This window comes from Arachis stenosperma, chromosome 3 (assembly GCF_014773155.1).
Source record: "Arachis stenosperma cultivar V10309 chromosome 3, arast.V10309.gnm1.PFL2, whole genome shotgun sequence".
Taxonomy (NCBI): domain Eukaryota; kingdom Viridiplantae; phylum Streptophyta; class Magnoliopsida; order Fabales; family Fabaceae; genus Arachis; species Arachis stenosperma.
In genome coordinates this window covers 25710434-25736517 of record NC_080379.1, presented here as the reverse complement: position 1 = coordinate 25736517, position 26084 = coordinate 25710434, and the positions used below count along the sequence as shown (strand labels likewise).

The 26084-nt window shown below is 29.7% G+C and overlaps 1 protein-coding gene across 1 annotated transcript; it reads left to right on the top strand.

Annotated features, from left to right (window-relative positions):
* The first annotated feature begins 22591 nt into the window (after nucleotides 1-22591).
* On the top strand, nucleotides 22592-25654 carry LOC130969982 (zinc finger protein MAGPIE-like). Its single transcript, XM_057895910.1, has 3 exons — nucleotides 22592-22963; nucleotides 23132-23528; nucleotides 24674-25654. Exons 1-3 carry the CDS (start codon nucleotides 22837-22839, stop codon nucleotides 25554-25556), a joined length of 1407 nt encoding a protein of 468 aa, XP_057751893.1. The 5' UTR covers nucleotides 22592-22836; the 3' UTR covers nucleotides 25557-25654.
* Nucleotides 25655-26084: the final 430 nt, after the last annotated feature.

Genomic DNA, 26084 nt, shown 5'->3' with positions numbered 1-26084 from the left:
CGAAGACACTATATAGTCAACCACATGCAACAATTATTGTTATTTTGTCTAGGCAAAGAATTATATTTATTTTTGCTAACACACTTTTTACTGGTGCATTACTTTTTTTCCCCATGAAACTATTTTTTTACACTTTTTAAATAATATTCTTTTTTAATTTATTTAAATTTTTACATAATTTTTTTTGTCATATGCTAATTTTATTTGTTCAATAAAAATCAAATTTTAAAATTTTCTGATATTATATAAAAAAATTGTTTCAACTAAACTTAAATCGATAAAAAAGAGTAGATGAATAATTATATATCTTCGTATATTTTTCTACCCTAATAATCTTTTAGAGGCCACCATCAACTTAGGCAATAAGGTAGATGCATAACAAAGATCACTTTTCATACATTACATTTTTATTCCTTATGAGCGGCCAATACGTTACGTACACTTTTATTTCTATAAGGAAGGGATTCCCCAAAAATTGTCTTTTTGTCCCCCTTCCCCATCCTAATTTGTCAATGATTCAAGTAAATAAAGAAGGACACAATCCCTATAGATTTCTTCTCGTATTAAACCTTTGTTCTTCCACCATCAAATAAATAAATTGTTCTGTTCTCTTTCTTTCTTTTTGATTTTTTTTTTCGAGATTGTGGATCTTTAGTTCTTTACTATAGTGCTCAAATAATTCTTGATGGGTGACATTCCCAGCAAAGACATAAAAGATAAATAGTGACCTTTGTTTACCATAATTCAACGATTCGAATTTCGTGACTAGATAAATTTCTGATTTGGGCATTGTTTGGTTTCTCTCCTTCTTCTACTTTCCTTTTCTTCAATTCATTTACTGGTTCGTATTTTTTTTTCTTTTCAAAATTCACCGTTAGTAAGTGACTAAGTGGCTGATTTTTTTTTAATATAAAAAAATTGGAGTTATGCATTGAAATAGATATATATAAAATATTTATACCAATATGATGTGAGAACAAAACATAAGTTATAATTAATTTTTTTACTTTTTAATTTGAAACCTGCAAAACACAGTTTACAATTTGTTTATGTATTATTTTTTAAAAATAGAAACCTGCAAATCGCATCCTGCAATTGATATTTTTATTTTTTTAATTTTAAATTTGCAAAATACAATTTGCATTTTTTTTAATTATAAAACATAAGTTGTGTTTTGTATAATTAAAATATGAGTAGTGTTAGGGATCAGCAAGTTTTGTGATTTGTAGCCATCAATTAGTCATTATTGATGTTTTTAATGGTGTAAGATTTCATCTAATGGTGTGAAATTAATCACTTTTCTTTTGCTAGTTAAGTGTTGACTAAATTTTAATAAAAGCGTTGGCCTCTAGACTTTCTCTTAAAATATTTTAATGAGAGCATTGCCTATAAATATCATGCCATTCATCTCTTGTATGCTTGTGATTATTTTATGACAACTAGTAGTGCCAAAAAAATTAGATGAGGTGAGATTGAGATTGTATGAAAAGTATTATAAGTTTGCAAGTTTATTATTACGGTGAGATCATACAATACACACACGAGGAAGTGACTTTTGTGTGTGAATTTTTCTTTTCTTTTGCTATTCCATGCACTACACCATGAAGGCGGTTTGTGTAATAACGTACAAAGTTACATTTCAAAGAAGGTATGCAACATTTTGTATAGGAATTCTATTATCGTTTTTGGTGGGCTAATACAGTTTCAAATAATGTCCATCACTGACGACGCAGGTATGTAGCAGATGCTTTTTATTTATCAACAGACCCAATTTTACGTGCCAATGATAGAGTTTAGGGATAACAATACAACCCGAACCCGCGGGTATCCATCCCGCTCGGGGCGGGTTTTTAGCGAGGCAGATTTTTGGGAGAGACGGGGCGGGGTCGAGTTTAGGTAATACCTGCCCCTACCCGCCCCGCTACATATATATATATATATATATATATATATATATATATATATATATATATAGTTTTAATATATAATATGTATAATATATGTAAAATAATTAGTAAATGATTAATAATATTGTATCATATTTAAATTTTTACTTTAATTTATGTTATGTATGTGATGATGGTTAATTGGTTATATAAATTTTGAAATTTAATTTTATTTATTGGATTTTAATAATTATAGGGGCGGGTAGAAGCGGGGCGGCCCCCAGGGGCGGGTTAGGGTTCAACGTTTTACTACCCGCGGCTAGAAGCGAGGCGGGTTTTATGCGGGTTGTTGTACGGCGGGGCGGGATCGGATAGAGCGAAAACCCGCCCCGTTGCCACCCCTAATAGAGTTCGTCATACATTGAGTTTGAACAACATATGTTCCTGGACGCGATTGACGACAAGTTGAATATGGATGAAATCAGGGACATCACTTGGGAAGAAGATAACGACGACAGTGAAGAGGAATTCGAAGCCAACTATGAAGTCAATGACGAAAACAATGATAGAAACAAGGCAGACAATCTGGCAGTTCAAAACGAAGTAAATACAGTTGTCAACCACATCCATTCGGTGTTTCGTCTTTTATGTGAGTTTTGGATCTCGCAGCCATGCATGCTTCGAAATTTTCTGAGTATGTGAATATGTTATTTTATCAATTAAGTTACCACTACGATTTCTTTATTTAGCCTTGACTGACTAACGATAGTTTGCATTTGATAGGTGAAGGCAATGCAGTGGAAGAAGACGGTGAGTTCAGTATCGGAATGGAATTTAATTCTAAAGAGTTAATGATCTTTGTAATCAAAAGCTATACTATCTATAGAGGAGTCAATTGCACTATATATGAGCCGAAGTCGCAGACCTTCTATGCAAAATGCAAAGGATATGATAGAGGATGTGATTGGCTTATCCGAACTAACTTGATTCGAAAAAAAGTTGTTGGAAGATGAGGAGATACAATGACAAACATACGTGTACCATAGACACGATTTCAAATATTCAAACAACAGTAGCAGCAGCAGTAACGACGATGACGATGATAATAATAATAATGATGCCCAATTGGAATGCCAACAACTAGAAGCTCACCGCGAGGAACAGGTGCTATCCACGACATACGGTTCCATGCCCAAACAAAGAGTAGAATTACGAGGCTATCCATCTCTTTACAGTTGTATTGTGATGCATGACACAATGATCTGTATAGATATGCCAAAGAAGCTTCCCCAACTATAATTATAACTGCGATGAAAATCTCGAAAAAGGTAAAAACTTTGAATTAGCAGAACTGATTGATTTGTTTGGAAGCATAACAATTATGTTCCAAGCAAGAAAAATATGTGAGCCCAGTCGTACTGCTAGATAGATTTTTGGGTGTCTAATGGTTTGCTTTCTTTGCATTACCGAACCCAAGCTAGGTTTACCTTTCCCAATGTGTGATCGTACGGACTCGGTTGCCTACCGAAAACTACTATGAAATTCTCCACCAAAAACGAGTGATTGCTGTCTATTATGCCCGTTACGGAATCCCCATTAATCGGCAAGCCAAGAATATGTATCATATCTTTTAGGGTGACAGTCACTTCTCTAATTGGAAGGCGGAACATATGAGTTTTCGACCTCCATAGCTTCACTAAAGCACTCAACAGTGCAAAAATATCCTTTTACTTCGCCTAATTACAAAATGAGATGAAACCCAATTGATGCTAGAGTGGCTGCAGTAATCTCGTAGTAGGTTTTTGGCGAATTAATTTTTTTTTACAACAAACTCCTTGTAGCTTGTAGTAGAAAAAAATATATTAATAGTATAATAATAGTATCAATAGTACAACATTAATTACAATAATAATAATGATTAATAATAATATATTAATAATAAAACCATATTATAATAATAATAAAATAATATAATAAAAGTATAATAACAATATAATAATAATATTGACATTCATATAATAATAATAATATTCATAATTAAATCATAATAACAATAATCATAGAAATATTCAAAATAAACAACAACAACAACAACCAACAGAAACATTATATAACAAAAATCTACTAATTAATAAAAACTATGATAACAATAATAAATAAATAAAACTATCTATAATTAAAAAAAAATATTTATACATTAAAGATTATCCAAATATTCAATAATTTGTTCCTAAACTAACATAAAATCACGAGCTATTTTAACACAAAAAAAAACTTTCGTAACCCTCGTTGATTTTCTTTCCTCACACAGGCTTCTTTTTTCTCCTGAAGAACACTTCTCCGTTCACCCGCTAGTTCAACAAAACGCAAATAAATATGTGAAACATATAAAGGCCCAACTTGCATACATGTCAAATATGCAATACGCCTCTTTGTAAAATGCAAGTTGCGTTCTTATCTGCCATCCAACAAAATGTAGGTTGCGTTTGGCTTGGTCTAAGAAAAAAGTGATCAAAGCAGAATGTCTTGTTTAGATGCACGAGATATGTTTCGACGCGTGATTTTATCTCTTAGAAAAATGCAGGTTGCATTTTGCAGCACTAGTTCACTTTTTTTTCTATTGTTCTTTTGACAAACGCAAGTTGCATTTTGCAGGTTTGTAAGGTTTCAAATTCAAATTATTGCATAACACACTATGATACAATATACTTAAATGACATCACTTTTGAATCCATTCTGAAATTAATTTCTATTTGTAAGTATCTCAGTATTTTTTTTGTGACTAGCAAATATCTCAGTATACTCAGACTAATCTATCATCCCAATTAAAGCATTGGGTTTTGATGGCAAAATTATTTTGAATCACATTATTAGAATAGGTTTGGTTTGTATTTTAAATTTCAGTGTTTTTATCTTTAAAATTTTGTAAAAAAATAAATAATAAAAATAATAAAAAAAATTTTATATTTTTTTCTTATTTTTTCCTTCACAAAATATAAAAAATAATTAAAAATAAAATAAAATATAAAAACACAAACTAAATGCACTTTAATTTTCTCTCTTATTTTTTAACTCAGAACCTTTAGCTTTATCTCTTGATGTATGACTAAAGAGTTATTCATAATCATATATATGTTCTTATTAGTACTTAACTAATTTATAAATTAAAGTGTTAAGTAAGATTTTAGTTTTTATGGCTTTGGCCAAAAACCAAAATCGCCTCTAATACGCTTTTTCCTCAATTCCTCATCTTTCTTGCTCTCATGCAACTCTCTCTCTCTCTCTCTCTCTCTCTCTCTCTCATACTACTCATGGCTTGGCGTCACCTACGACCACCGTCCTCACGTCATTGCGCTTGACTTTATTGGCCTCAGCACCTTTGGTAAGTCTCCGACCTCCCTTTCATCCCCTACCAACTTCCTGAAGAGGAAGAACCCATGCTATGGAAATCGGAGTCCCAATCAAAATCCATTGTTTTCGTAACATTAGCACGAGCCATCACCACTGTCCTCGATTATTGCCTCAAGAAGCTCAATGAAGTTATTTCTACTTTCTCCTCGCACTCGTGCCATCATCATTCAATAACCTTTCGGTCTCTGCATCACTTTTTCCACTTCATTCACAAGTACACCCGTCGATGTCGCACACCGCTGCCATCACCACAATTCCTCTACCAACTCTTTCTCCCCTTCATCCAACATATACTATTCCCTCTTCACTCACTGCGCCAATATTTTTCCTCAATACAAATAAAACTCTAAAAATTGTCGGATTTATCAACGGACACAGTACAATCTGACGGTATAAACGTCATCAGTAATGCTTTACCAGAGGATTTCTAGTTTCCGACATTAATTACCGTCAAAAAGTTATGTCGATAACTGTGTTTAGAATGGTCAATTTGATTTGGTGTTACTGTTGAATTTTTTCCAACGATAAAGTTAGTGCCTTTTTAAACGTTTTTTGCCCTGATTAACGTTAGAAAATTCTCTCAAAAATTCCGACGGTAATACTATTTAATAAAAATAAATTTAAACAAAAAATAAAATGTGTCATCAAACTTATTCCCTACAAAATTCAACGGTAATATTTTAAAATAAATAATACATATTTAATTTTTTGATTGTGATTATCATAATTATAACCATATTAAAACTAGATAAAAATTAATAAAAACGGAATGTTTTATTTTGCTTGTTAATTGTATAAACTGTTATTGTTATAAAATTCTTAATTAGAATTCAAAACTAGATAACTCTTCAAGTTTCAATCACTTGAAGTAACAAAAATTTGTTAGTATATTTATCGGTTTGTGTGGTTTAGAATTCACAAATAAGTTCTCGTTGCAAGTATAGTTTCTAAACCAACAAAGAATCCTTTCGTACAAAAGTTTGGTTGTCACAAGTAACAAATTCCTTAAAATTGATAACCGAAGTATTTAAACCTCGGATCGTCTCTCAATGAATTGCAGGAAAGTGTTCTTGTTATTGGTTATGTAAAGGTATATTTTGGGAATTTTAAGATAAGAAGCAAGAATAGTAAATGACAAAAGGAATAAACTAATAACTAGAAAAGCTCTTGGCAAGGTATGAGAACTGGATGTCCTATCCTAGTTATCCTTATCAATTGTGATGAGAATTGTTCATTGCTCCCACTTGGTCAACCTCTAACTATGAAGGTATGTCAAGTGGATAAATCAATTTGATTTCCCAGGTCCTAGTCAACTCCTATGGAAAGACTAGAGTTAATGGAATTCAAATCAACTAGCAAACATAACAATTATCCATCAACAAAGGAGTTTGATAACTCAAGTATCACCACTTACTCAACCAAAGCCCAGAGATTCAATAACAACAAATGGAAAAACAGATAATAAATATGAAATACCTCAAATTGTATTAAATAAGAGAAATCAAATCTGACATAAGAATTCATAAACCAAATTGGGGAATAAATAAATCAACAAGAGAAGATAGATAAACTAAAGGACTAGAACAAATAAGAGTAGAAAAAAACTAAATTAAAGCAAGTAGAAATCTGAATTTAAAAAAAGCTAAACCTAAAATCCTAAAACCTAAAATTGTGAAAAGTGAGAAGTGTATGATGAATGAATGATTCCCCCACTCTGCAGCCTCTAATCTGTGTTCTCTGGGTCAAAAGCTGGGTCAAAAATAGCTCAGAAATCGCTCCCAGCGATTTCTGATACGTCCAGCACGTGGCTCTGTCACGCGTACGCGTCGCCTACGCGTACGCTTCGCTTCTCTACCGCACTATCCATGCGTACGCGTGCTTCACGCGTGCGCGTCACCTAACCGCAAGGCAACTATGACGAATTATATATTGTTGCGAAGCCCCAGATGTTAGCTTTTCAACGCAACTAAAACTGCCTCATTTGGACCTCTGTAGCTCAAGTTATGATCGATTGAGTGCAAAGAGGTCAGGGCTGACAACTTTGCAGTTCCTTCATCTTCTTGTATTCCTTCTACTTTTGCATGCTTCCTTTCCATCCTCTAAGCCATTCCTGCCCTATAAAATCTGAAAACACTTAACACACATATCAAGGCAACGAATGGTAATAAGAGAGGGTTAAAATTAGCAAAATTAAGGCCAAAGATGCATGTTTCCAATCATAGCACAAAATCGGGAAGGAAAATGTAAAACATGCGATTTCTATGAATAAGTGTGAGAATAGTGGATAAAATCTACTCAATTAAACACAATATGTACCATGAAATAGTGGTGCATCAGCCACCCTTAATAAATTTATAAAATTCCTAAATTTGCCCTCCCTTCTACATCATTTTCTTCCCTCCCAGTTCAGTTCATCCCTCTCAGTTCTTCCTTCTTCCATCTCCCCTTCCACATCAAGATCTTCTATTGTTGTAGCCGTCGCCGACACTGTTATCGTCACCAACACCGGCATGACATTCTCCCTCTTTTTCTCTTCTTCATCTTTATGTATACTTTTTTTCGTCCTTTTCTGTCATTGTTGCTACTGCAACAAAAATCGCTGCAGCCTCCTCTATATACTATCATGCGTTGATGTTCAGATCTACGTTTGTTTTCGTGTTGCCTTCGTTGTTGTCTTCCAGATCTACCTCTATTCCTCATTACCATCTTCCATGCCATCATCTTCTTCTTCCTTCTCCTCTATTCTTCACTGCATATACTCTTCTTTTTTTAATGTATATTTAATTTTTTATTATTGTAGAGCTTGACCATAAAAAAAATTATTATAAATTCAGATTTGGTTTGGTCTTTGGAGAGTAGATTAGCATGAGTTGATGTTTCCATTATTGCATGCAGCAAGTTTAGCAATTTGTCTTTCTTCCTTTTTCTTGTTGGAGATTGTTATCAATTTATTTGGAATTTGTTTATAAAAAAATTGATTTATTTGAACTCTTGTCTTGTTTGTTTTTTAAGATGTAAAGTGATATTAGTTTAATACTCATTATAATCTTATATTATGTTATTTGATTGAATTATTTGATTAGTCTAATAGTTATAAATTACAGTAAAGAAGTGGTAGTGATGACAAAAAAAGTGGTGATAGTGGTATTTTTTTATAAGGATAATATTGACATTTGCAATTTAGTGTCATGCCTTATGTTTAGTTACCAAACAAAATAAAAATTTTGTGTCTTTTTATGTCTATGTTTTCAATATCTATGTTCTTGTGCCTATGTTTTAATCCATAGGCGACAGTAATTGCCTCTTCAACCTTTAAGCGCTTTTTTTAATAATACAATCTTATCTTTAACGAGTTAAACTCTAAAATGGTTCTTGAGATAAGCGTCATACATAAATTTTTTTTGAAATTCTAATTATATTAATTATGTCTTTAAAATTGACAAAAGTACATCATATTAGTCCCTACTAACCTATTTTTCATTAACAACGTGATGACATGACTTGATGACATAAATTGTTAGCGACACGTGTCACTTCATAGTTTGGTCACGTGTAATGGTATGATTATGTGGTGACTAGTGACATGCTGATATGGATGGTTGTGTCACATGTCATAATACTATTTGGCCACGTGTCCATTTGTGCCACGTATCACAACAGTATTTGTCCATGTGTCATCATTGTAGATGTACTAAATTAGTCCCTCACTTTGCATTAAGTGACTCATTTTATTCCCGGAAATTGAATGTCGTGCACCAAACTAATCCCTTCACTATTTTTTTCTCTTTTTTTCTATAAATTCAAAATTTTCAATATCTTTAAATACATTAATTTTAATTCTATTTTTCACATGTTATTCAAATGCAAGTGCTTTTATAAAATATTTTTTCTTGCGAATACCCCTAACTGCCATCTTAGAATTGACGTGAAGGCATTTCAAGCACTCTCACTGTCATCTCCAACCTCTTTTAATGTTTTTATAAAATATTTTTTCACTTGCAGATACCATCTTGGAGTTAATGTGAAGGCATTTCAAGCGCCCTCACTACTATCTCCAACCTCTTTCGTCTAGACTGAATAGGTAGGAGATGATGATAAGGGTGCTTGAAGTGTTTTTAGCCTAGCCTATTTACACACAACAACGAAAACATGTATTTCATAAGAACAAAAAAAATATTTATTTTAATTATTGATTTTTCATTAAAAACACATATTTTTTGATGAAAAATATGTCTAATAATCATATAATTCTTTTTTTATAATAACATACTTATATATTACAAAATTTATCAATGTTAAATTATTATAAAAAAATTATATAATTAAAGCTAAAATCTTAAAAATTTTTAGAAAGCACTCGTATTTAAACGATATATAAAAACATATAATTGAAATTAGTACATTCAAGACATTGAAATTTTTAATTTTAAAAAAATGATAAAAAACTGGTGAATGGACTAGTTTGATGTACGACATTCAATTTCAGGAACTAAAATGAGTCAATTAATACAAAGTGAGGGACTAATTTGGTGCATCTACAATGATGACACAATGGACGAATACTGTTACGACACATGGCACAAACGAACACGTAACCAAATAGCATTGTAATACGTGGCACAACCATCCACATCAGCATACCACATGTCACTAGTCACCACTTCATCATACCATTACATGTGGCCAAATTATAGAGTGACACGTGTCACTACTAGCCCATATTATCAAGCCATGTCATCACGTTGTTAATGAAAAATGAGTCAAAGACTAATATGGTGCACTTTTGTCAATCTCAAAAATATAATTAATGCAATTAAAATCTCAAAGACAATTTTAATACACGACGCTAATTTCAGAAACCATTTTAGAATTTAACTCCTTCCTTAACATACATTAACTTCGATTATTATTTAGCATATGTATAAGTTACGATTTTCTAAAAGTAATGGGAATTTCGCACTTTAGTTTTCTTAATATATATATACCCAAATTAGCGCGTAGGAAAATTTTAATTAGACACTTTTAATTTTGATAAATATTTATTATTTTAAAAGAACAGATAATTTCTAAAGACAAAAAAAAATTATAATTTTTAAATTTTACAAATACTAAAGTCTTTATAATTCTAAATATCTAATAAACATAATCATCAACCAAATTTTTTAAAATAAAATAATAAAACTAATATTGTTCAAAGCAAAACAAATATTTTTAAAATATATAATTAAATATTGTCCAAGTTTCTAATCAATCAAACCTAGTCCAAATTATAACTTAAAGTAAAACAAACAAACATTCCAAATATAAGCACAATAGTAACGTTCTAAATTCAATTATCATTTTAAAGCCAAAAGTCTACCGGACAAGCCCTCCCCGTCCCGCCGAATCCCGACAAAACCCGTAGATTAGGCGGTGCGGGTTAGGCGGATTTTTTTATTATAACAGTCTCAAATTTTTAGCCTGATCCGTCTTTTTTAGCGAGTTACACGCATTACAAGAAACACACTAAATACCAGCAGATTTAGCGGCGTCTATTACGGTCGAATTTAGCGGCAGCTTTTGCGTTGAAAACAATCTAGATTCATTACAAGAAGTTACCATAATAGCGACCGATTTAGTAACTGATTTGGGTGATCGCTAAAATAAAAAATAGTAACCGCTTTTGTGACCAACAGTTCCAAAGACATTATTTTCGTTTTGGTTGCTAAATAAAAAAATAGCGACCGATTTTATTTTGCTTGCATTTAAAATTTATTGGTCGCTAATTCGGTTGCTGTTAGCGACAAATATTGATTTGGTCCTAGAATTCTGTATCGGTCATTAAATCGGTCGCTATTAGCAACCAATTTTTTCGGTCGCTAAAATCAGTCGCTATTCCGGTACTTTTTGTAGTGATTAGTTCCCCAAATTAGTTACCGTTAGATTTTTTGTTCCATCAATATAAATCCGACAGTAATAAGTGGTGCGAAATCTTATTTCATTGGCGCTAACTTTACCCATTGATCTTCCGTCGAATTTAGCCACCGGTATATCGTTTTAGTGAAACGCTGCGTTTACTGTCGGAAGTTTTTGCCGGTAAATTCGACGGTAAAATTTGGGTAAAATGTGAATCCCCTCCCCTTCACTTCTGTGAACTCACCTCTTTCTTCTCTCTCCCTCCTTTCGTCTTCTCTCTTCTGCCCTAAAGCTGATGGCATCACCACCAATAGCTGGAGCCTCTACTGTCACCGCCACTAGACGTTGTCGTCGTCGGAGTGTCAGTCACTGCTAGAGCTGTCGGGAACGTCGCTGTTGTTTGTGTTCGTGGTCACGGCTGTCAGTGTTGCTGACATTGTCACCGTCACTACCGCCTCCTATCACTACCACGTCTTTACCATTCTGCAGCCACCATCAGAGGTAATTTTGGCATATTATTTTTTAAGATTTTTATGTGAGTTTAGAATTTTGTTAAGTAGTTTAGGAAATTATTGATCAAATTAGTGTAATGAAGTTTGTGATTAGGATTTGTTATAATTTTTTTCTTATTTTTTTTAGTTTCGGATTTTGTTAGGTATTTTATCATATTATTGACAAAATTAGTGTAATGAAGTTTGTGATTAGGTTTAGTTTAGTGTTTTTAGTTTTTCAGATTTTTTTGTGAGTTTGGAATTTTGTTAGGTACCTTATTTTCAAATTATTAATTAAATTAGTGTAATGAAGTTTGTGACTAGGATTTTTTTATGTTAATTTAATATATATATATATATATATATATATATAGAAATTAAATTAAGTTAATGTAGGTTAAGTAGGTGAGATTAAGAGTGGTTAAGATGTTGGAAGAGTTTGTTTAGTTTGTGGAATTAGTTTCATCTCGTGAATTTAATAAGTTTTTTTTTTTATTAGGACGGTGCTATTTCTCTGAGATTAATTGGAGTTTGCTTTATTCGTATTCTGTGCATCCATGTTCCAGGTAAGTTTTCTATCTCTAAATATAATCAATTATTTAAATTTTATGCCGGACTTACTTTTCTTAAGATAGCGTTTTAGGACGGAAGTGGGAGAAGGTCGCGTAGAAGTGCCTTCTCGAAACTCTTGTTTGTTAGAAAATTGTGAAGTTATAAGGGGTTACACACTAGAACGGTTAGGATTCGATGTGTTATTGAATTCGTATTTGTTCTAATTTATGCCTGTAGCTGTTTTTTCTATGAAAACTGTTAAATTTATTTGATGGATGTCTCTGAAATAAAGAAAAATTTTGCTAAAATTTTATTTTTATTGTCTAAAACATGTTTGGTTTGTGAGAAAACCATAATCGAATTTGGTTGGAGATTCTAATTATAGGAGACATCTTGCCGAATTTTCTAAAAATTTTAATAAGTTGTGATGTTAGATGAATTCTAGAGTGTTTGTTGCAAGATGATTCCAAGTAATCGTTTATGGATGTATAATAGGGACAACAATGGCTAGGGGGTTTAAAACGTGAATTCTTCGAGGGGGTTGACACGTTTGTTGCATATGTTTTTAATATGGAACCGTTTAGACCTCAAAGGGTATCTAGGTATCTACGTTGTAAGTGTCGGCTGACTAAATGGTTAGGACCTTCAGATATAACACTTCACCTCTATTATAAGGGTCAAGAATGGGTATTGAATGTGGACGGAATACAGAAAAGTGGATGACCCGTGAATTAACTAGTCTACCTCAAATTTTAATATGGCTGAGGGTCAATCGACGAGGATTCGAATGGTTAAAGAACCAAATATGGAAGAAATGAATTGGGAGGATAACCAAAAGAAATACAACGAGATGGTATTTGATACAATAAGTGTTACTGATACAAAAGATGCTGAACAAAAATCTAAGCTAGAGACAAATAATTTTTATCATCTATTAAAATCTGTCGTAAAATCTTTGTACAAAAAGTCTGTTTATTCAAAATTGTTTGCATATATTAAAATAATGAATATTAAGTTTGAGTCAAATTACATGTTCTGTCTATACAATATCGATTTATATTTTCAAAGATTTTTTTACTATAATACTCAAAATGTATACACATTTAAAAATGACAAATTATTTATATATTACATATTTTGATAAATATTATATTTATTTAATTTAAATAAAAAATTAGTCCTGCCATACATTATTATTGTTATTTTGTAACCAAAAAAAATATGCTACTGCGCAATTATGCAACATAAAGAAAGCAAGCATATCTCTCGAAAAAGCAAAATAAAATTTTGCAAATCCAAAAGAATATTCATGCCAAGTGCTGTGTCTTTTTTCCCTCAAAAAGTTGGCTGTCTGAAATGCATTGAGATCTTCTACCACCTCGACATTTGTACAGATAATGACCCAAAACTTAAAATAAAAGAAATAGAATAAAAGGAAGAAAATTAAAGAAAAGAGAATTATTAATAGTGTAATACAAAAAGGCACATTATTCTTCGGCTTTTCTTGAGCAGAAGCATGTGAGCTTCTGTAGTGGAATCCTAGAGATCAAACTATATGTTTTGTATTGTGCAATTATCCAAATTTAATTAAATTGAATTAGTCGAATAATTTATTTATTTATTTATTTAAATAAGTATAAAAAATTTTGAATTTTATTTTATATTATATAATAATTCATTAATTAGTATCAAACTTTTTAAATAAAACTTAAATATGTAATAGATTAGTCTTCGATTTATTAAACTGAAAGATATTGTAGGTAACAAAAAAAATTAAACCATGTCTAATTCGTTGAAATTATGAACTTTACAAGATTACCCTTTATAGTCCTCTGAGGTTAATTATAACCTTATAACCTAAATATAAACTTTATATAACAATATCATATATGTCATATTCATAAGCATTGGGAGTTGTATATATATAGTTTAGCTACGCTTGAATTGAATATTGAAGCACCTAGAAATCAATTTGTATTTTTAAATTTAAGGTAAGCATTAGGAATAAACAGCAATATCACAAAAACCATGTCTTCTAGTCCTAGATAAAGAATCATCAACAGCGTTCAATTAGAAATTCGTTCAATTAGCTAGAGAGAATGATTAATTTTTGTTTTACTTAACTTTTCACAAAGGACAATATCGAAATATATACTCTCTAATTTTACAATAATTGTAAAAAAATTAAAACAAAACAAAATAGATTTTAATAATGTATAAAATTGTGCTAGTAAAAAAATTACTTCAAAATAAATAAATATATGTAATCAAGTTGTCTTAGTTAAATTTAAAATGTAAACAGAAAAACTAATTAATTTTATCTTCATATTAAAAATTGATAGTTAATTTTCGTTAATAAGTAATTTTAAATTCATACATTGAATATGTCATATATATAAAATCAATATTTGGAGAACCACATATTTTTTATTAACTATCTGCTGGTGGATAGCCACTATCTTGTCTGTCAATTCGCTTTTTTATTGTTGTTAAGTTGAATTATTCTTAAAAAATAAAAATAACATAAATCAGATGAGTTTCATTATCTTGTTTCATATTTTAAAAGAAACACAAAATATGTATGTCCAATTGAATTATTCACATATCCAACAAAATTATCATAAATTAAAATAAAATATCAAAAACATGAGTCTCGTTTTTGTAAAATCAGACACTTGATTCTACTATGAAATTTTAAAATTCAAAAATTAATTCAATCTAAGTTATTTTGTTAGTTCCTAATAAAAAATATTGACATAAAATATTAATTTGCATGTTACAAGCTGAACGAATTATGGTGAGATAGACAAATCAATTATTCGACCCCACGACTTCCTTCCTCTCTGACACTCTCTCCCTCCACAGCAGCAACCGCCGCCTCCTCCTCCTCATCATCCGCAAACCTCCCTCCTCTATTCCTCCTTCATTGCTCCTCTCCTCCACCATCATTTCATTCCCTCTCTACCCTGCTTCCCTATCACCAACCACCACAACCATAACAAAGGAGGATATTTTTACTTGAAATTTGTAACGGACTCGTTTTATATTTTGGAGAGTATTTTTCAAATAATTATAAAAATAATAAAATTACCAATAATAATGTATACATGAAATGTAAACGATAGTAATATTAATGATTAAGTAAATACATAATAATCTTTAATTATTTATAAATGGTAATTTCAAAAATATAAATTAGATAAAGATGATAAAATTAATAATATAATAATAAATTACAAAAGTAATAATAATAATCATATATTATTATTATTATTATTATTATTATTATTATTATTATTATTATTATTATTAAGAGTTAATAAGATTACCATAAACTTATATAAAAGAAACAATATTTACAAAATCAAGTGTTTATTTGTCTGAAAAATAAAAATCAATGGCTTAGTGATAATTTTTACTATATTTTTGGTCTAAAACATCTTTCTGTGCATACAAATAAATAATTGATTTATTAATTAAATATTTTTTTTAATAGAGCATCAAATATTTTAAATTACTAATGGAACATTATAGATGCGTCCGATAAAAAGGACCATAAAGATTGAGAACTATAAATAGCGTGAAAATAGATTAACTTTAGAGTTTTTTTTTTAAATGCTTCAAATGTATGTAGTGTAGTTGGAAGAGACAATTATATTGAAATGATAAAGCTATCTATTGATATAAATTTTGAAGAGTGAATAATATAAGTTGGTAGAAATCATTATTGGCGGGTATAACTTAAAAAAGAAAAGGTAGAAAGTCCAACAATTAAAAGAAAAAGTTAAGAAAGAAATTCTCATTATTATTAATAAATATAAATATAAAGTTCTAATGCTTGATGAGTAGTATTATATATCTGATCTATAAAGAAAAAGAAAACATTGTATATAACAAGTGGGTTTTTCTTCAATTTATTTGAATCAAATTATTATAAACACCCTTGGTGACAACAATTTGCTTTTCCCTAAACCCTTCCAATCAATTTTGAAATGGCCACTGTTTTTCTAACTCAAGCAAGAGAGATATATAGAGGAGTGTGTGTATATGGGGGGGACCTTAGTTTTGAATAGGAATCTCACAAGGTGTTATTGAAAGTTGAAAGCATTGGGGGAAGGGAGAGAATATTCTAAGGCCACCAAAGTTCAACAGCTAAACTCCAAAGTAAAAATAGTAAAGAATGTTAGAAAGGAAAAACATGATTAGATTATGATTAATAAGGATGGTAGGAAATTTAGAAGGAAAAGTCAAGTCAGCCCACAAGGGAACGACTGCTCAAACTTCCAAAAATTCACTGCCTTTGTCAGCTCCTTGTCTTCTTACTTCTTACTTGCATTATGCATCTTCCCTTCTCAACTTTTCATATAGTAAATAATCTTCCCCGATTCATTTACTACTTTCTTGCCTTAGGCTCCTATCATGCAATTAAAAATATATATAAAAAGAATCCTATTCATTTTCAAAGACTTCATTCATAAATTAGGGTTATTAATAAAAAAATTAATTAATACTACTGAGTTTTTTACATAACTACTTATAATCAAACGGGATATAGTCTTTTTTTTTTAATCATCATTGAAGAAAATATAAATAATAATTACTTTTATAATATATGTAATGAGACTGATAAATCAAAACACACACTCAAACAAAAATAAAAATGACTTCTATGTGAACTAATTTTCTTTATTTTTTGTATCTCTCAATATAAATTTAATTCTAGATAAAAAAAAAATTGAAACACTCAATAACAAGGAAGAATGAACTCAGCAAATTAAAGACTGTGTGTGTATGATCTGAATTGTTTTGAATTGGTTACATTTTTCTTTGAACAAATTATCACATATAGAACTTGATATCCTCTTCAATGTAGGAATCATTTCTTTATTTAATCAAACCGTTGCACTTACCAAGCATATAGCCATTAGCTGTATTTGATTAAGAATAACTTCTTTGGCTTTATATCAAAGTGTATCATCATTCCAAACATAGCATGAGCTCATCTTTAATGATATTCTTCACATTATTGTTAATTTGCACAATTCATGCTTGTTAAATTGGTCATCATTGATTGCTTCTTTTTTTCTTGAGTTCATTTTTGAAAAATTGCCAATTATATAATGATAGTCAATTTTTAGAAGTATCTTTCTTTTTCAATATCGAATATATATACTACAGTAAATAAAACTTTCTTCTTTTATTATTTGTACAGTTACAGCCTTAGTGTTGATCATTTTCAATGAATGGAAAATATTTTCCTATTTTATTCTGCAAATTGTTGCAATTATAGTTCTGTGACTGTCGGTCATCAATAGAAAAATCTTTCTTGATTTACTTGACTTGATCTCATAGAATATTTTTTTTTGTTGTCTTCTTATTTTGGTAAGAATATATCATAATAAATATTTATTTATTTGATGTTTGATTGTTGAAAATCACAATCTATCAAGACTTTCTATAACATTTATAATATAAAATTAATACACTCAATCAATTATATCTATAGTTGTAAGAATTAGATTGGACCAAGTTTGACTAAAAATTTGATGAATCAGACTCTAACCAATATTATAACTATTTAAGGATGAGAACCAGCAAATGTCAGTCAAAATCGATGAGAGTCAAAATCGATAGAAAATTGGTCTAATCGAACTGTTTTAAAAAAAAATTTAAAATTATTGAAAATGTGATTTAAATTTAGGTCTTTTTTATTTTTACATGATCCCTTTACTACTAAATTATGTTATTTCTTATTATTTTATATACTAATTATTAATTATATATATAATCAAAATATACAATAATTTTGTTAATATTATTTTAATTTTATACTTATTTTATATTTAAATTAATTATATTTTTTATTATTTATAATTATTAATATAAATATTATTAAATATATATAAATAAAAATATCAAATATTTTTACTAATTATAATATCATTTATTAAATATTATATTTTAATAGATACATATTGTATATAACCATATAATAAATATAGACTAATTAGTTAGTTATTAAAATAAAAAATAGTTACTTTATTATAAAAATAAAATTAAAAAAATTATTATAAAAAATACTAGAATTTTATATACTTATTTAATGATAACTGGATTATAACTTATTGATTATAATTTGTTAAAGTTTAGTTGTTTTTAAAATATTAATAAAGATATGTATTTTAAATTTTAATTTTAGATTTTTGACTATTTTATATTTTTTATTTATATAGAATTAGTTCTATTGATTTAATCAGTAACTTATTAATTGGACTAATAAATCAATAAATCAATAGTCTGACCAATTCAATTACCTATTCAATTCTGCAATATAATTATAATTATATCTCAATCTAATGTTTTATCATTATTGAAGTTGTTAGATATTATTTGAATTCAACAACGATTATATCCACGATTCTTCTTTATTTCAACGGGCTAGATAGATGTGAAAATGTATTCCTTTTTTTTTTTTGTTTTATGAAGTTTTTAAATGAATAATGAAACTCATGTTTTAATTTATACCTATTTTGCTTGGATTTTGATTTTTTTTTATTTTGACAAAAAATATCAACTAAGTTTGTATCAAAATATTAATTTGGAGAATTTTTCTCAAAAAATTCGTCCCAAAAACTTACTGAATCAAAATAAAAACTTTACAATGAATTAAAAAGAAAATGATAATTTTATTTTTTTTGGACGCACTGTTGCAAACATGAATTTTCCAAATATTTGAGTAAAAGTAGATCAAACATACAATTTTGAAATGCAATTAAGAACTGATAACTACAAAAAAAAAGGGAATAGAATTGAAAAGCAGATAAATATTGGAGAAATAAATGAACAAATGAATAGAAACTTAAAGAACTTGAATGCAAACTTGGAATGAAATCGACAATAAAATAAAATAACTCTCAAACTCACTTGTAATTGCATTTTATTGTCTAAAATTCTTTAGAATTTCAATGTTTGAGTCAGTTGTAGAACAGAAGTCCTCTTTGGAGCTTTTCTTTTCTCTATTTACAGGCAACACTATTCAGTCCGATTCTTTAAATATTTATGACACTTACTAATTTAGATAAGATTAAGTATTTGAGCATGTTTTAATCACAACCCATTGCTTTTATTTATTGCTCCATTCATCTCTCAAAAATTTTACTTACATATTTTGGACCTCACCTTACTTGTATCAAAGTGGAAATATTTTTCATGACCGCCTCCTTAGTTGATGTTTTCATCCCTGTGCTAACTGCCACCATATTCTCTTTGATCCCGGCTAAATCGAGCATCACGCTTTGGTCCAAGTTTAGTTCGCACCAACAGTACCCCACCAATTTTGGTATCTAGATACAAGCCAACAAAAGTTAATCACTAAAAAAGATAACAATTTCGAGCATCTATTTAAATATATCAAATAGTAAGATCATTGTAATTATTTTCTTAATTTATATGACGACTAAAACTGAACAATTATTTAAAGTTGAAGGCAATGTAATGTAAGATTTATTTTAATTTATTGTTCGCTGATGCATGCATTATTAGTTGTTGTTATTATTATTATTATTTTGTTAAATTATATGTGAATACTTCTATGAATATTGAACATAATGACTTAAGGTTCAAAGACATGCCCTAATCTAGACTATGGTAGACATACATCATGTACCCAAAACCTTAAAGAGACTAGCAAACTTAAAGCACACTTCCCTTTGTTTAAAGTTGCCTTTCCAAGATTATCCAAATTTACTTAGGGAATCAACTTTCTTTCAATTCACAATTAAACTATCAAATTTTAATTAAGGAATTAATTTTTTCCGTTAACAATCCTGTATTTTTTATTTTAAAGAGAGAGGGGGACTAATTTGACTAATTAATAATGGTTAAAAAAGCACTAATCTGCTTAAACAAGTGTTGGAGATTTGAATCTCGTATTCTGCATGCAATAATCTGCCATTAAATAGTAACAAACTCTTAAATGGAGTCTTAATCCGCGACGAATTAGTTTTTTACCGTCGGGGGATATAATGAAAAACCAAAAAAAAAAAAAATAATAATGGTTAAAAAGATCTTGTCATGTTTCACACCCATGTTGAATCTGTAACAAGTATATATAGAAGAGTGTTAGAGAGCTAGCAAGTTTTGTGATTTGTAGCTATTAATTAGCCATTATTAATATTTTTAATAATGTAAAATTTCATCCAATGATATGAGATTATTTACTTCTTTTTTTTTTTTTACTGGTCAAGTGAATTTTAATAAAAGTATTGCTCATACACTTTTTCATATACATATAAATGCTTAAAAATCCATAGCGTTGTTGGTAAGCAACCTTGCTCTCCCATACTATGTTTTCCCTTTTGTGGAGTGTGTTTGATGGGGAAAACTTCTGTCTTCATTCATACCCTCCTCTATCTCATTCTCATAATCTTGATATATATATATATATATATATATATATATATTATGTTAAATTTTTATGTAAAAGAAAAAGAAACAGTACGTAAAAGATGCTGACGAAAAGCTACAAAGTAAAATATCTATATATAAACACCATCTGAAAATTGACAACAAATTAACAATCCTTATATATATATATATATATAAAGTAATAGTTAATTCTCTAACTTTTGCAATACATATGTGATGGAATGAAAACAACAATATTGTGCATATATAATAAATAATAGAATTGAATCAAGAACAAGATATTAACTATTGTTATATAGTTTATTTGATCTTTGATGATGTTATATTAAAATCTAAATTAAGGAAGGGAAGAAATACAGCCAATATGAGACATGTTCAAGTTGTCATGATGGACGATTATTCCCTTTTCTTTGTGTATTTTTTCGTCGTTTCCTTTGGATTTTACTTTCTTTGACAGTTCAATGTGCATGTACACACGTGCATTATGCCTATTTTTCAGAGAATAATATAAATATAGATCATTTCCAACCGAAAAAAAAATAGTAAAAGAAAATTATTAGCAATGTGTAGCTATAGAAGAAGTACATTAAAAATCCTAGCTAATAGTTCTCTATTTCTTTAATTCATTTGAATATGCATGTTACAATTATATTATCACAGTTAATATTTATTTGGAATCTATATACAAATATCAATCTTCTTCGGGAATTGACCTGAGAACTTTCACTTTGACTAGGTTATTATTGAGGAGACTACTCAACATTATTATTATGCATTTTTTATGGAACATGAAAATTTTTCCTTTTTCCTTTTTTTTTTTTTTTGGGGGGGGGGGGGGGGGGGTTCAACTATGGAAAATGAACATTATAAAAGGTGTGTTAGTAATTGAGCTATATATGTTACTCTCTGTAGTCACACTCACACACACATGAGACGAAATGATATTTTTCCTCTTTATGACAGTAACAGCTTTCTACTTGCTTTGATTCAAATGGCTGCAACTAATGATGATAATGAGGGTAATCCAAGTTTCTTGTAACATGACAAGAAAATAATGCTCTTCAGCAAACCTATATATATATAGTTTCAAACAACTATATACCGATGTCGCATAGCCGCTTATTTAAATTGTATATATAATTATTATATATTTTCAATATTTATCTTACTAGATCCTTTAATAATTAAGTATTGAGCTATATATGTTATTAGATATAACTTAGAAATATAATTATTTATGTATTTTTTTATTAGTTTAAATTTAAAAAAAATAATTTCATGATATAATACAACAATTTTATGATTAAAAAATATAATTTTCAATTCTTGTTAATCTCAAAAGAAAAAATTTTCGGTATAAAGCAAATATATATATATATATATATATATATTCACATAAATTTAAAAAAAAAAAATCTTACATAAAAAAATATATTAGAGATATATAAACTTAAACTAGAAGTAGTTTTATATTAGATGCATTTTGTTAATACTGAATATAAAATGAACTCTCAAACCTAAAATGGCAACTGTACTATATGATGCAACTTTTGCAAGGACAAAGAAAGAAGAAAAAATAGGAAAAGACAATTTTATCCCTATAATAAAGTATGTGAAAATGGGACATATATATTGAAAATGTATATATATAAAATGAGGAATGATTTTGGAAGGAAATGCTCAAATGAATACATTAAAGAAGAAAAAAGTATATGAGAATAGATTAAAAATTTATGAAAAAGGCTTATTGGATGAGAAAAGGATTAAAGAAAACAAAAAAAAAAAGCAAGAAAGAACACAAATTATGGGATAATGATTCCAAAATGGAGATTAACTTTCTTCCCTCATCATATGTGTCATCATATACCTTTGCTTCACCTTCCCCCTCTTTCTCTTTCCCATTATTTGCCCCCCTCCTTTATCATCTTCTCTCTCACTCCCTTCTTTCAATTTTAATTAATTAGCTTTTCACCGCCTCCCATAGCATCTTGGTTTATTTTATTCCACCTACAAAGTAGATAACAAACATTTGTAAGAGACAGAGATCCCATCTTGTTTCATATATCATCACTTCATCAAGTTAACTTAGTTTAGGGTTGCAGCCTCATATATATTCTAAACTAACTCATACATATACTCAGAACTCAACATAAACAAACTAGTATACAAGAGAGATGCTGATCCTTCAAAATATGGATCATGGAGAACTCTCTAACGCTTTCCCTCATCATCAGAATCAGAATCCAACTACTACTACTCCTCCTTCTTTGAAGAGGAAGAGAAACCTCCCAGGAAACCCAGGCATGTATAAAGTTATTAAGTTACATTCAATTTTTTGGATACTGTTTTTTTTCGAATCCTGTGTTAACGCAGAATATTTGTACAGCAGAGTGATTTTTTTTTATCATGATGATTGATGAGTTATAATATATATGAATGTGCTCCATTGGTTTGAATATTGATGATCAGATCCGGAAGCGGAAGTAATAGCCTTATCCCCAAAGACACTAATGGCTACAAACAGGTTCTTGTGTGAAACCTGTGGGAAGGGTTTCCAAAGGGATCAAAACCTTCAACTCCATAGAAGAGGACACAACCTTCCATGGAAGCTAAAACAAAGAACAAATAAAGAACCAAAGAAGCGTGTATACGTGTGTCCGGAGAAAACATGTGTCCACAACCACCCTTCAAGGGCTTTGGGAGACTTGACCGGAATCAAGAAGCACTTTTGCCGGAAGCACGGCGAGAAGAAGTGGAAGTGCGACAAATGCTCCAAGCGTTATGCGGTTCAGTCCGACTGGAAAGCCCACTCCAAAACCTGTGGTACAAGAGAATATAAGTGTGATTGTGGAACCATCTTTTCACGGTAATTAACTAACCCTAATCCTTTAAAATAAGCTTGTGTTGATAATTGTGTTTTTATAGATGTTTTTCATTAGATGAAGGTGGAAACTCAGGTAGTCAATTTTACGTGAAGTTGATAGTTGAAAGTCATTAGATAATTTAACTAATTTGACTAAATTTTTATTTAACTGCTCTCAGCAATCAATTTCACGTGAAGTCGACTGCACCTGAATTTCTACCTTTTAAATGAAAACTCACTTTCAATTATTTGAAATGTTTGACTTAATTGTTTCTCAACAATTTTTAATTATCATTTTTACATCAAAGTAACTGCAAGTGTTCATTTTTTTTATGTATTTTTATCTGGAGACGGTTACTAAGTGAGACATGAAACTAGTATCTAAGTAGAGTGTGGAAAACGATGTTTTCTTTCTCTTTATCTAATGCATTTCTTTGTCGTTTCTTGTGTGTACTATATATGTGGTTTTATGAGTTGTGGGTGCCTGCTGTCTATTGCTCTATTTGGCTTTTAAGAGTGAAAAAAAGGTAGAAGAAGGGTCTCTCTAGTTCAAACAAATTAAAGGGCTTGAAAGATGCCACACACATGCATACACAGGTCTTTTTTTTTTGGTTCTCTCTTTGATAAGGCTTAGCTTCTTTTGTGATGATTCTATAGTCCTAAACGACAAAAGATCATGGTTTTGGAATTATCTTACTTAACCTTAGCTTATTACCTTATATATGTATGTGAGAATGTGTCGTGCTTGTTAATTTAATTTTTGTTTGATACTAATCAATGCCGTAGTCTTGCTATATCAAGTAATTAATAAGTACCATTTTGGAATTTTGCTAAACACTCATGTTAGACTTGTTACATGCTTCTTCTGTAAAAAATCTTATTTGTTTTCACATAATCATAGAGAACAATAAATATAGAGAAAGTCAATATTTCACACCGCATTTAATATTAGAAAAAAAAAATCTAAAACTCTTAAAAATAAGAGCTACCAAAATTCAACTAAAAAAATATTCAAAATTTAAATTTAACAAAAGTTTATTTCTAGTGAGCTTTGTAATAAATTTTTTTAGTAAATTATTATAATATTGACTGAATGTGACTGAAATAATCTCTATCATTACTCAAAATTAAATTCCTATTATTTGCAGGAGGGATAGCTTCATAACTCACAGGGCATTTTGTGATGCATTGGCAGAAGAAACAGCTAGGGTAAATGCAGCATCAAGCATAAACAACTCAACTTTAGGGGCTAATAATAATAACAATAACATTATTGGTTACAATAACATGATGATAGGAACCTCCATGGCCCCTCATCATAATAATAATAATAACATGGCAACCCAATTTGCTTCAATTTGCAATAAGCCAATTCCATTCACTGAAGAAGCCACAAATAACCAAACAACAACAAGAGGATTATCCCTTTGGATGGACCATCATCATCATCATCGTCAAGAAGCAACAATGGCTACTAATAACAATAATTACCATCTGAACTGGGTATTCGGATCCAAAATTTCGACCAATCCAAGCCAAGATCTAAGTAGCAATACTATTACTAGTACTACTACTGCATCGCTTCCAATACTAGGAAGCATTGTTAATGTTCCTTCATTGTATAGCTCACAACATCAACCCCATCAAACATGTGCTTCTTCGTCGTCGGCGAACATGTCGGCGACGGCATTGTTGCAGAAAGCAGCTCAAGTTGGTGCAACCTCAAGTGATCCATCATCATTCTTGGGGGCATTAGGGTTGAAATGCAGCAATGGTAGCGGTCAAGGGCAAGATGGGAATAACAATAAGTTTTGTGGGGTGTATGGTTCAAGTTTGGTGCTAACAAGTAGTAGTAATAATATTAGTACAGAGCCAGAGAAGAATGAATTGTCACAAATGCACCCTTCAAAGAGGAGACATGTAATGCCGAATGAGGAGAGTGGAGGAGGGCAAACTAGGGATTTCCTTGGTGTTGGGGGTGCAAACCACCATTTGCCACCCTTTATCAACCAAAGCTTGGATTTGATTTGATTAATAAGATGATCATGTTGATCAATATATGTGTTAATCAAATGTCTTCAAAATACATATATATTATTCGTACTCATCATTCGTATGTGTCTCATATATATCTAGTCATTAGCATACTTCATTTATTATTATTATGAGATTATAAAATATTTCTCTTCTCATTTTAGTAAGGTAAAAAGGAAAAATTAACATATATATATATATATATATATATATATATATATGAAAGAAGATAGGGTCAATGTTTAAAGGAATTTTAATTTATTTTTGAAAATTATTGTCTATGTAAATATGATATTATTCATATGTTTGATTAAATTTTAAGAATTTAATTCTCATGAATAACTTACTTTCAGGAATTTTTTTTGCTTAAACATAAAATTATTATTATATCTCTCAGTTATTGTGTTTCTTAAGAATTTTTCCTTTTATTAGTATTGAAGTTATTTTAAAAATTAAGAATTTAATCTTAAAACTATCTATAGTAAAACAAATTTATCCCCATTTATTTTTGAAAATATTGAAAAT

Excerpts from the sequence above, each read along its gene's own strand:
- LOC130969982 (XM_057895910.1), top strand. The coding sequence starts at position 22,837 with ATGCTGATCCTTCAAAATATGGATCATGGAGAACTCTCTAACGCTTTC. Across the intron at positions 22,964-23,131 it reads AAACCTCCCAGGAAACCCAG|ATCCGGAAGCGGAAGTAATA; the intron begins GCATGTATAAAG and ends ATTGATGATCAG. Across the intron at positions 23,529-24,673 it reads TGTGGAACCATCTTTTCACG|GAGGGATAGCTTCATAACTC; the intron begins GTAATTAACTAA and ends TATTATTTGCAG.